The following is a 12,866-nucleotide window of genomic DNA, read 5'->3' as shown; positions in this document are numbered from 1 at the left end:
CATCATGGTTTAAGTATTTTATAGAAGTGCGTTAATGGGGAAATGTTTTCTATTTACAAACGTGCCTTTTGTCAATGCTGTCACGATTCTCTCCCTCTCTTCCTATCCTCTGAAATAACCTCTAACCCTATTAGATGAGGGGAGAGAGAGAAAAAAAAAAAAAAAAAGTGCTGACATAGGCGCCACGCTTTCAGACAAAGAACACTTTCCATTCATTTGTTTTTTTAATCCAGAAATAGTTTTTACTCGACATTACCAAAGCAAGATTTCATAACATTATTTCCCTCCAGAATACTGCCCTGAAACAGAAACAAGAAAAGGAAAGCCAGAGAGAGAGAGAGAGAGAGAGAGAGAGAGATCTTGCATTAAATTAACGCAAATGCTAACCTCATGTATCATATCCAGCAGTAATAACACGGAAAGGAAATCCAAGACAAAGGTTCATCCAATTTATCAATGGCGAAAACAAAATTTCAAGGGTTGCCCACCATACCCCACAGGAACGCACCGACAACCATTACATATCATCCACTCAAATCACAATCTCTCAATTCTATGGCGCTTCCACTTACACAATCTTTTTCACTATTTCTTAATTTCTTAATTTCATCCAGATATGATCTCCCAATACCCCCCCCCCCCAAAAAAAAAAAAAAAGAACAATTCATGGCATGGAAGAAACTGAAGGTGGGTTGTTATTCTATGAAGCCAGTTCGGGTAAGAACAGCATCTCTTACTTTGCTGAGATCTCTCCCTTTCAGTGTCCTCCCCACACCTTCACACACAGAGAAAGAAGAAATCTGAGACATCGCCAGCTTCTTAGAAATCCATTCATGGGGTGGGATAACATCATCATCGTCATCATCATCATCATCTCCAATAATTCCACTGAATCCCCCACCATAACGTACAGAAGCTCCACCAAAACCACCAATATAGCTATCATCTGCTTCCTTCCTTGGATTCTTCCGATAAATCTTAGACCAGTCTGGTATGTTTACAGGTGCTGATGATTGCTGCATAACCTTAACCTCTTGAGACTCAGATGAATTGTTAGCTCTTGGAATCATTCTTGAAGCAGTTGGTAGGCGCCTTACAGTTGGAGTAGAAGAAACTGAGGACTTATCCTGCGTGGGTTTTCTAATCTTCGCAGTGGATTTGTTTATGTCCACCGTAACCGACCAAACATCTTCTTCTTCAAAATCTTCATCTCTGATTGATCTCCCAACACTACCAGTGTTGAGAAAGTTATACCTACCAGCCATGTCTGACCCTTCTAAAGGCCCAAAAAGAGAAGGTGTGTTTCCAAATGAAAAACTGGCTATGGAGATGGGTTTGGTTGTTCTCTGCAATATTAACAAGAAAGAGAGAGAGAGAGAGAGAGAGAGAGAGAGAGGGAGTCTAAGTGGGAGCTTTTCAAAGAAGCATCTAAAGTAGTGCTGCACAAAGGGAAAAAGTGATTTAGGGAACCCCGAATCTGCCTTTCCCGGATTGAAATCCCCCAGAAATCACCACTTTCAAGTAATTTGGACTGATTTCTTAAACGGGTATCCCACGGAATCGACAATAGAAGAGAATAAAAGATAGAAAAAGATGATTTGAGTAACCCAATACCTCTTCCTCTATTCTCCCCTTACCTTGGAAAACTTCAAGCTTCAAAGGGTTTCTGGGTTTCTGGGTTTCAGTTAAGGTGGATATACTAAAAAGCTCAAAATCCTATGGAAACCGAAACTAGAATGGGGTGAGATTAAAAAGCAGTCACTAAGAACAGAAGCTACGCTCCTCTAGAAATCCTTGATTTGACAAGAACCCAGCTTTCTTATTCTTTCAAGTTTCGATGGGGTGTTTCACCGTTCTCAAATTAAAAATTCTTCAGAGACGAAGACTGATACAAAGGTGGAGGACTCGGATTGGTAGTCTGACCAGTATCGCAGATCGCCCTTTATCCACTAAAGCAAGCAAAACCTGCACGACTCTTTTCCCCAATGAAAAGTGAGAAAACCAGAAGAAATCCAAATAGCATCAAAAGAGAGAAAGGAATAGAGGTAGAGGTGAAGAACAGATTAATAATATACCTCTTAAATGGTGACAAATCTTGACCTTCTGTCTTGAATTTAAGCCATAATCATGGATAAGAAAGAAGCTATGGAGTCTCTACTCACAGAGCTAAGTGAGGCTGTGAGCGCTTTTGGTCGGCGCTCAAAAGTGTAACGATGGTTCAGTCAAAGGCAGAGAATTGGGATTCTTAAAAAAATATAGAAAATCTGTGACCAAAGGAATAAGTGGTGGTAACTGGTAAGAGTGAGATGCTTTGACAAGTGGGGAATGAAGGGCCAAATACTATGGTGTGCCATTTGGGTCCCATGCATTCTCCCATCTCTCGTGGATATGGAGACTCCTGGTTTTAGGTATCGGTATCAGATGGTACCATATCGAATTTATCGGACAGTTTAAGTATTGTTATTGAATCAGTCATATCGTTATATTGGATATTTGGATTATTATCGACTGAGATCGATATTATACTTGATCAATATATATATATATATATATATCGATTATTAGTATCAATTTAGGGGTAAAATAGTAAAAAATATATATTCTTATTAAAAATAAGGGTAAAACTAATCGATCCAGATTGATCGTATTTTTTCACAAAATTCATCGATGCAGATCGATCTGGTCTTTTTTTTTATTTAGCTCTTCTATCATCTGGATTCGGGATAGCCCCTTGATTTTTTTTTTTTTAACCCGAATATTATCTAAGATCGCCTTACTCAACTCATGAGATACAAATCACTCTTACACTCGCAAAACCTAAAAGAAAAACCTCCAAAAGATGAAAGATTGCATTCTAAAGCTTGATAATAGCGCTTTATCCTTCCCTCAAAATATATTAAAAATGAAATTGATAATCAAAAGGTAAGAGGGAACATAACCTGCCTTATCCGAACCCAAGAGAAACAAGTCATTTTATCAATCTCAAAACTCAAAAGAAAACACCTATAAAAGAACTATTGCATTATAAAGATTAGTAAACCAACTTTGTCCTCTCAAATGACACAACTAAGATCGCCTAGGAAATGGATCATCACCAAAATCATCACCGTAGAAAATCAAATTTATTGTAGAGTCAGATGAAAAATTACCTAACCAATCCGTTGTTCAATTGCTTTCTTGAAATAAAAATGAAATGCAAGCTCTCAGAGAATTGCAGATATTGATAACTTCCTGGAATCAATACCAGTAACTTGTCAAATTACAAGATCTTTGAATAATTAACTTCACAATTAAGAAAGAGTTAGAATTAATATAAAAATTAGATAAGCCCAATTCCTCATGTAATCTCAAGTCATCTGTCAAGGTTCTCAACTCAGCCATCTCTCAATTGATCTGATCTGATTGGATAAAAATTGTCTGCAATTCCCATCTTGTGCAATACCCCTGCAGAGGTCAACAGGTGGACATTCCGGATTGAACGGCTTAGATTAATCCTCCATTGTAACAACCCAAAATTGTGGTTCTCCAACTTAAACCGAACCAGTACCAGGTATTCAAACCAAACCGATTCACATTTTGAATTAAAACGGGAGAGATTTCTATCCCATTACCTCTCTCTCTCCCTCTCTGCCCTAACTCACAACGAAGCTCCTTGCTTCCACCAAGAAAAAAAACCAATGAAGCTCCCTGCTCCTTGCTCCTTGTTCTCTCTCTCTCACTGCCCTAATTCGCACGAAGCTCCCTACTCACCGACAACCGCTCTTCTTCTTCGTTTCCAGCCACCGTCTGCGAAGATGGCACAGATCTACCGCCGGAGAATATTTTTTTCAATCTGTATGCACGAAGGTAATAATCAACTCTCTTACTCTCTCTATCTCTCTCTCTCAAGAGGCATCGAAATCAAATTATAGTTCTGTGATTTGAATGTGTGAAGTATATAATGCAGATTTAGGGTTACTTTCCTTGGCTAATTTGAATTTGTTTGAAAGTAAAATCTCTGCAGTGATAAACTTCTATAAGTGCGTTCCTCAACTGCAGTGATAAAATTCTATGATTGGTTTCCTCCAATGCTTCAATTTTGTCATTTGATGTTTCATTATCTTACTTCTTTTATTATTATTCTAAAAAGACACACCCAGCATTAGAAAGGCAAAATGAAAAATTATGAATGATTAGTACATAGTTTAGGGCAAGGAGTTGTTAGAAATAAATTTATACCAACAATGCATGGTGATTTGGTGTATCTATTATTCATAACAAATGCATGTTTTTAATGCATGGTGATTTTGTGTATCTCTTATTCATAATTTTTTTTTTTAAATCTGTTTAATTTTACATGATATACATCTTATGAGATAATGAAATTCCTATTTTATACTATTTATTTTCTATTATAAAAAAAATCATATTAAGGCACTAATAATAAAACCTGCTTTATTTTGTTGATGATTTTATTATTTAATTTTTGAAAAAAAAAATTAAGACCTTAAAAATCTCATAATTTCTATTCTGAAACCTGAATTTAATTAGTTAAATTCAGATCTCTCTACTGTTCTCCTAATGCCAATAGCACTTTTCTACCACACCACTGTTTTGACCTTAGATCTCTTACTAGCAGACAATCATCATCTATTAGATCACTCAACTTGGGTTTCTGATCTATCCATCAGATCAATCCCTTTTACCCAAAAAAAAAAAAAAAATAGATCAACCCCTGTTGATTAATCTCAATTTTCCATTTCATTGTTGAATATGAACTTTACTGGTAATGTCCAATTCAACCTAGTTGGTATTTTCAGTTGGGCAGGTGTTTGAGAGCTCCCTTGCCTCTGACACAGGGCGCGCCCCCAAGAGCAGCAAGGTGGTCCTTTCACGCCTCTGTGTCTGTAACACCTTATTCATTATTTTTATTATATTTTTAATTCTCTTATCAAATCAGACTCTTAGGGCTCGTTTGATAACGTTTCCATCGTTTCTGTTTCAAGAAACGGCAGAAACATAAATTTCCGTTTCTAGAAATAGAAACGGAATTGAAGGTGTTTGATAAGTCATGTTTTTAGAAATCGATGGTAACCAGTGAAAAAATTGCCACAAGTCGTTTCCAGAAACAACGAAACAAGTTGAACTTGTTTCGCCTGGGTCGTTTCTTGAACCATAAATAAGTAAAAATTTCTATTTCTATTTCTAAAAATAAGTGAAACGAAACATTTTTATCAAACGCTTTTTGCTCCGTTTCTGCTGTTTCTGGAAACGACAGAAACGCGTTTCTTGAAACGTGATCAAACAGGCCCTTAAGTTTTACCACAGCTTGAAGTAATTCTGACCATCGGAGATAACTTCAAAAGATACATTGGGAATGATCGAAATCTTCTGACCTAGGGGTGTCAATCGGTCGAGCCAGTCTGGTTTCGATCGGGCTTAATGGGGCTTGAAGACTTTCAAAGGCTGCACTGTATCTGCCCATTTAACTAATTGGGCTTTGTTATTGAGGGCATGGTATGCTTTATATTCAGTCGATCGGCCTACCTTGGGCTATAATCGGGCTACCTTAATTGGGCTTTAGTCGGGCCTTAACCGGGCTACGGGCATATTTAATGTTAAATGGGTTTTAAACGGTTTTTAAATGAGCCCTCTTTAAAATATGCTCTTATACTCCAGCCCACTGATGCAAGCCCAAAAAATGACAATAAATCAATAAATGATACCAAATATAACCATTATTTAAAATGTGAATATGTCTTTAATTTTTAGTTTTTACTCTTTAATTTTGAGGGTAAAATAGGTATTCTACAATCATTAAAGGGTCGGGTCGGGTCGGGCCAGGCAGGTGTACAATAGGCCGGTCTCGATCGGGTGTTATTCGATCGGTCTCGATCGGGTGCCCAATGGTCCAAGTAGCAAAATCGAGACCCATCGTTTGTAAATAGGCCGGACTCAAGCTTGACACGTTTAATAAACGGTCCAAACCAGGATGATCTATAAACGATCGGTCCTGATCGATTTAGTTGGGTCAGGCCACGAATTGAAACCCCTAGACTTTGACCTCCTCTTTAACATTTGATTCTTTGGGAAGAGTTTCTGCGAGAATTCCGCAAACAGTCTAGTGTTGTAACTGATGGCGATAGTAGAGGCAGAACCGAGGCCATTGTGAAGGACAAAGACAAAGATGAAGATGGACACGTTTATAGAGGAAGGGATTTTCGTCATCTTCTTGAGTGGGTTCTAATTATTGAAACAAACTCTGTTTTCTTCGTCATTGGTTGGATATGACTGGAAGACTAGAAAGATAAAGAAAGAACACAAATGGGAAAAGAGGGTTTTCATCTTAGAGCTTTGGAAAGTAAAAAATGTGTTCTTGCCATAGAGAGAGAGAGAGAGAGAGAGTTTACATACTCATAAGGATAGTTTGGCCATTTAGATAAAACAAGCCTCTTGACATACTCACTTAACGATTTATTTATTTATTTATTTGTTAACCAAGATGTTCGGACCAGTGTAGAAATGCAATCTTAAAACGATGCAAAAGATAATGGAAAAAGAAGAACAAACAATGCACACAGATTTACGAGGTTTGGTAAGATTGTCTACATTCCCGGTGAGATGAGATCATGCTTCACTATCAATAGAAAATAGGATTACAACGTTCGTCCTCACACCTCTCAGTATTGCTTGCATTACAAAGAAATAAACCTTCACTACAAATTTACAGCAAAAAACCCTAACCGACTAGCGGGACCGTCATCCTGCCTATCAAGGCGTTGCACCAGTACTCTCTGGATTAAACTGTGATGGAATACAAGACATCATACACCAACAATATCCACCTTAGCTTGAATTCTGTCAAGTCTCCTATAAAGATAACCTATAGACGTCTTCATCCCCGTACCTCAACAGAAGTACAAACCCGCACCTGTTTGGTGCGTCCCTCAACTTCAACAATGAGTAATATTAATCAAGTTCAAATAGGACTCGAACTTCTTTGTAGTAACTAGCATGGTAAACATATCTGCAGGATTGAGATCTGTATGAATTTTTCTCAAGTGAATACTACCTTCTGACACAAGGTCTCTGATCTTGTGAAATCTCACATCAATATGCTTTATCCTTACATGAAACACCTGATTCTTTGCAAGATGTATGGCACTCTGACTATCACAAAGTAACATTGTACATCCTTGCTCTAACCCCAACTCACGAACCAATCCAACCAACCAGACTCCTTCCTTGGTAGCCTCAACTGTCGCCATGTACTCTGTCTCTGTAGTGGACAATGCGACTGTAGGCTGAAGCATCGTCCTCCATGATATAGGTCCACCAGTCAATATAAATACATACCCTGTAGTAGACCTCCTCTTGTCTAAATCACCAGCATAGTCAGAATCAACATAACCCGCCAATTCTGTGAAACTTCCTTTACTACTGAACATAACACATGTATCTTTAGTCTTGTTCAAATATCTGAAGATCTACTTAATTGCATTCCAATGCTCCTTCCCTAGATTATTCATGTATTTGCTAACAACATTGACTGCATGAGATAAATCTAGCCTACTACAAACCATAGCATACATGAGACTCCTAACTGCGCTAGCACAGGGGACCTAAGACATATGTTCTACCTCCTCATGTGTTGTAAGGCATTCCTTCTCAGATAACTTGAAGTGGCTGGCTAATGGAGTGCTAACCGGCTTGACCTTTTCTATATTAAAACACTCTAATACTTTTTCAATATACCTCTTCTAAGTTACCTAAAGTTTACCTACGTTTCTATCTCTAAGGATTCTATGTCAAGGATCTTCTTAGCAGCACCAAGATCTTTCATCTCAAATTCAACACTCAACAAATCATGTTTGTTCTTTGCAATAATGAGCATATCATTAACATAAAGCATCAACAAAATAATGGAATTTATCACTTGACACTTTATAATAAACACAACTATCATACTCACTTCTTGTGTAACCAATCTTCATCATGTGGGAATCAACACGCTTGAACCACTGCCTAGGAGATTGCTTAAGACCATAAAGCGACCTCTTAAGCAGACAAACATGATCTTCCTTTCCCTACACCTTGAAACCTTCAGGATGCTCCATATAAATTTGTTCTTCCAAGTCACCATGAAGAAATGCAGTCTTCACATTAAGCTATTCAAGCTCTAAATCATACATGGCCACCAAAGCAAGCAGTACCCTGATCGAAGTGTGTTTCACAACTGGAAAGAATATTTCATTGTAGTCTATCCCCTCCTTCTGTGCATAGCCCTTAGCTACAAATCTGGCCTTATACCTTTCATGCTCCTTCTCAAATGTTGTCTCTTTCTTATGAAAGATCCATTTACACCTAATGATTTTTCTTTCCTTAGGTTTTTCCATAATTTTTCAAGTCATGTTCTTCTGTAGAGACTCCATTTCCTCCATCATAGCTGCCATCCATTTATCATGTTGTGCATCATTCCAAGCATCATGGTAGGAAGATGGATCACCTGCACCTACAGTGAGGGCATAGGAAACCATGTCCTAAAACCCGTATCTCACAAGTGCTTTGTGAGTACGCTTCCTCTACACTTTGCCACAGTATAGAAAATTTTTATTGCTTTCTGTTATCCTGGTAAGTCATTGGATGACTCATTCTCTCTTGTTGTTTCTGACTCACCTAACTCCACCTGCACAGTAGAACCTTCTTTATTTTCACCAACTGTTTGTGAATTACAATTTGATTTCACCATATAAGACTCATCAAACACAACATCCCTGCTAACCACAACTTTCTGTGAACTTGGATCCCACAACTTGAATCCTTTTACGTCTTTTTTAAAACCAAGAAAGATACACTGGTTAGACTTTGAGTCTAACTTGGAACGCTGCTCAATCTCAACATGTGCATAAGCTGGACAATAAATATTTTTAGAATAAAATAATCTACTGATTTTCCTGTCCATACCTCTTCGAGAATTTTACAATCAATCGCCTTTGATGGAGATCTGTTGATGAGGAAACATGTTATATTCACTGCTTCTGCCCAAAATCTCTTGCTCAACCCTACATTCAGCCTCATACTCTGAGATCTTTCTAGAAGTGTTCTATTCATCCTTTCAGCTACACTATTTTACTATAATCTCTTTGGAACCGTGAAGTGAAGTGTAATCCCTTCAGCTTTGCACAATTCTAGAAATGACTTGTACATGTACTTCCCTCCATTATCTGTTCTCAAGTACTTAATTTTCTTTCATTTTTTCCTTTCTACCTCAGCCTTCTATTCCTTAAATTTAGTGAACACCTCACTTTTATGCTTTATGAAGTAGATTCAGACTTTCCTTGAGTAATCATCAACAAAGGTCACGAAGTATTCTGCCCCTTTACTCTTATGAAGTAGATCTGTTGTTGAAGGACCCTATACATTGCTGTGTACATAATCAAGCACCATTTTATTCTTATGTTTTGCAGTTTTGAAACTAACCTTGCACTGTTTTCTGAACACACAATACTTGCAGAAGTTCAGTTTATAAGTTTTCACTCCCTTCAACAGTTTTCTTTTATGAAACTCTATCAATCCTTTTTTTCCCATATGTCATAACTACATATGCCACAAAAAGGTATCATCTGTATTAGATCCTACATCTGTAGTTATAGATGCTCAATCTATAACTATACTCCCTATGAGTCTGTATAGGTTTCCAGTTAGCTGTCTTTTCTTGACAACCATGACACCCTTAATAACTTTGAGAACTCCACCTTCTGCTATGTACTTGTAGCCATTTGAGTCATGTACCTCTAAAGATACTAAGTTTTTCCTTAATTCTAGTACATGTCTCACATCTACTAAAGTTTTTACTATCTCATCAAACATCTTGATTTTGATAGTGTCTATCCTAATGGTCATGCACACAACATCATTCCCCATTAGGACAGACCCACCATTATATGGTTGATATGTATCAAACCAATCCTTACGTGGACACATGATATGAACATCTAGAATCTAAAATCTAAGAATCAGAAGGTTGATTCTTACCTGATGATATCGAAAGTATATCTCCATCATCTCCATTTGAATTGTCAGCCATACTAGCTTTCTCAAATGCCTTATCTACACCTTTCTTCTTCAAGTCTGCCTTCCTCTTTAAGTACTCTCTCTTCAGACTACATTTCTTCTTGCAATAGTAACAAGAGACATTTGTTTTTGTCCCTTTTGATTTCAATCGACTCTTCCCATACCCCTTATGATTTGATCTCCCTCTTTTCTACTCCTTGTCACCTCTGAAAAGATCTCCTCCTTGAGATTTCATACTACTGGACTTCTTCCTTGTATCATTGGACATGAGGGTAGTCACGACTCCATCCATCTCAAAGGTCTCCTTCCCGTATAAGAGAATTGTTATTAGGTGATCATATGATTCTGAGAGCGACGACAGCAACAGTAACGCCTTGTCTTCATCCTCGATCTTAACCTCCAGGTTTATAAGTTTACTTACGATCTGATTAAACATATTAAGATGCTCTAATAGATCCGTACCTTCCTCCATCTGTAGAGAATACAATTGCTTCTTCATGAACAACTTGTTCGTTAAAGACTTTGTCATATAGATGCTCTCAAGTTTCGCCTGTAATTACGGTACAGATTCGATATTCACAACATATTGTAGGGCATCATCAGAAAGATTCAATCAAATAGCACTTATTGTATTTTTCTCCATCTCTTCTTAATCTTCATCAATAATTTTTACAGATTTTTTTGATTTCCCCAACAACGTTTTCATCAAATCCTATTGTATCAGAAGATCCTTCATCTTTTGACGTCAGAGAGTGAAATTGTTCTTCCCATAGTGATAGTAAACCCTAGAAAACGGAAGCCTAGAGCTCTGATATCAATTTGTAAAAACACAACCCTAAAACGATGCTGAAGATAATAGAAAAATAAGAACAATCAATGTACATAGATTAACGAGGTTCAGCAAGATTGCCTATGTCCCTGGTGAGATGAGATATTGCTTCACTATCAATAGAGAATAGGGTTATAGCACTCGTCCTCACACCTCTCAGTATTACTTGCATTACAGAGAAATAAACTATCGCTACAAATTTATAGCGAGAAATCCTAATTCGAAAAGTACACAACTGCCCTTAAATAAAAAAATTTGAGCTGGGGGTTGTGCCCCACTACACCCCCCGCTATGCAGGGGGCCTCCTGCCCCCTTTCAACCCCCACGGCCCGCTAATCGGCTAGCAAGACCGTCGTCCTGGCTATCGAGGCGCTACACCAATACTCTCTGGATTAAAATATGGCGACATACAAGACACCGTACACCAACAGCCAGCTTATTCGCACCTCAATTAATCCTCGGGGAAACTAGCACAGCAAGCCACTGCCATGATTTCCACTTAAATCGGAGATGCACAGCTGGGAAAATCAAGCCTAAGACCATGTGCCTAATCCACAAAATCCTCAGTTCGCCCTAACCATCTGGGTAATCCACAGGTGGGTACAGAATAAATGAGAAACACACACACACACACACACTCACACAATGCGTACGATAGGGTTAGATCCCACAACCTCCTCCCCTGAGTGTCGGCTCCACAAGCCGAAGCTATCACCACTAGGCTATCCTAGTGTTCGTGACTTAACGATTTAATTCTAAGGATTTTCCCAAAATTCTATGATTGGTTTCCTCCAATGCTTCAATTTTGTCATTTGATGTTTCATTATCTTACTTTCTTTATTATTATACTGAAAAGACACATCCGGCTTGAGAAAGACAAAATGAAAAGTTATGCATGGTGAATACATAGTTTAGGGAAACTAGTTGTTACAAACAAATTTTATGCCAACAATGCATGGTTATTTTGTATATCTGTTATTCATAACAAATTCATGTTTTTAATGCATGGTGATTTTGTGCATCTCTTATTCATTTTTTTTTTTTTTTTTTTGAAATCTGTTTTGTTTTACATGATATGCATATTATGAAGATAATGGAATTTCTATTTTATACTATTTATTTTCTATTATAAAAAATCATATTGAGGCACTAATAATAAAACCTGCTTTATTTTGTTGATTTAATTATTTAAATTTTGAAAAGAAAAAAAAGACTTGAAAATGTCATAGATTCCATCACAATGATTCAACATTTTTATAATTCAGTGATAACTTATTTCAAAGCACATTCAGTATTGTTTTCCTTCTGAATTTTGATATATGAAATGGGTCCACGTAGGGGTGTCAAATGCTGGCCCAATCAGGCGGCCTGACCGGTTAGTAATGGCCTGGTGTTGGGCCTAGCCCGATTACTAACTGATTGATATCGGCGTTTAGTAGTAACCTGATTGAGACTAACGACACTGTCAACCAACTGTTTATAGCAGATTAGCCTATTTCTAAGCTCGATTATGGACTAGTGATAATTGACCGATCAAATAGAAATATGTTCATGCCTTAACCTAGGAAACCCAATTATTTAAATGATTAGAAACAATGCAAGACCTCAAATTAATGGAGATTGATTAGGCCAAATTGAAACTGACCAAACCCGACACCCCAGTGTCCAAGCCCTCCAAATTTGCCACATGGCGAACAAACGATAAACTGTTCTCCTATTACCAATAGCAATGTTCTGCCATATATTCTCATAATTTCTATTCTGCAGGCTGAATAGCACTGTTCTGCCACACCACCGTTTTGATCCCAGATCTCTTACTAGCTGACAATCCTCATCTATGCTTTGGAAGAAGCTTGTACAGTTTGGGAAGGGGTTTTGATTGATCAAAACGAAGAATCTACTTCAACCGATATGCCTTCAGGCACGGCCATACATAACATAGAAATCACACTTGGAAAGGGTGGACAATTAGCTAGAGCAGCAG

At 37.7% G+C, this 12,866-nt stretch overlaps 1 protein-coding gene across 3 annotated transcripts; it reads right to left on the bottom strand.

Moving 5' to 3' along the window:
- Positions 1–423: 423 nt before the first annotated feature.
- Positions 424–2,287, bottom strand: LOC122093529. 3 transcript variants are annotated; one of them, XM_042663880.1, is made up of 3 exons: positions 2,076–2,287; positions 1,391–1,965; positions 424–1,353 (listed from the first exon to the last, which is right to left on the bottom strand). In XM_042663880.1, exon 3 carries the CDS (start codon positions 1,263–1,265, stop codon positions 696–698), a length of 570 nt encoding a protein of 189 aa, XP_042519814.1. In that variant the 5' UTR covers positions 1,266–1,353; positions 1,391–1,965; positions 2,076–2,287; the 3' UTR covers positions 424–695. The 3 variants fall into 3 exon arrangements, with proteins under 3 accessions (XP_042519814.1, XP_042519813.1, XP_042519812.1); XM_042663879.1 differs by having other exon boundaries at positions 424–1,975; XM_042663878.1 differs by having other exon boundaries at positions 424–1,965.
- Positions 2,288–12,866: the final 10,579 nt, after the last annotated feature.

Source organism: Macadamia integrifolia, chromosome 11, assembly GCF_013358625.1.
Source record: "Macadamia integrifolia cultivar HAES 741 chromosome 11, SCU_Mint_v3, whole genome shotgun sequence".
Lineage (NCBI taxonomy): Eukaryota > Viridiplantae > Streptophyta > Magnoliopsida > Proteales > Proteaceae > Macadamia > Macadamia integrifolia.
This window is presented reverse-complemented; position numbering and strand designations above follow the sequence as displayed.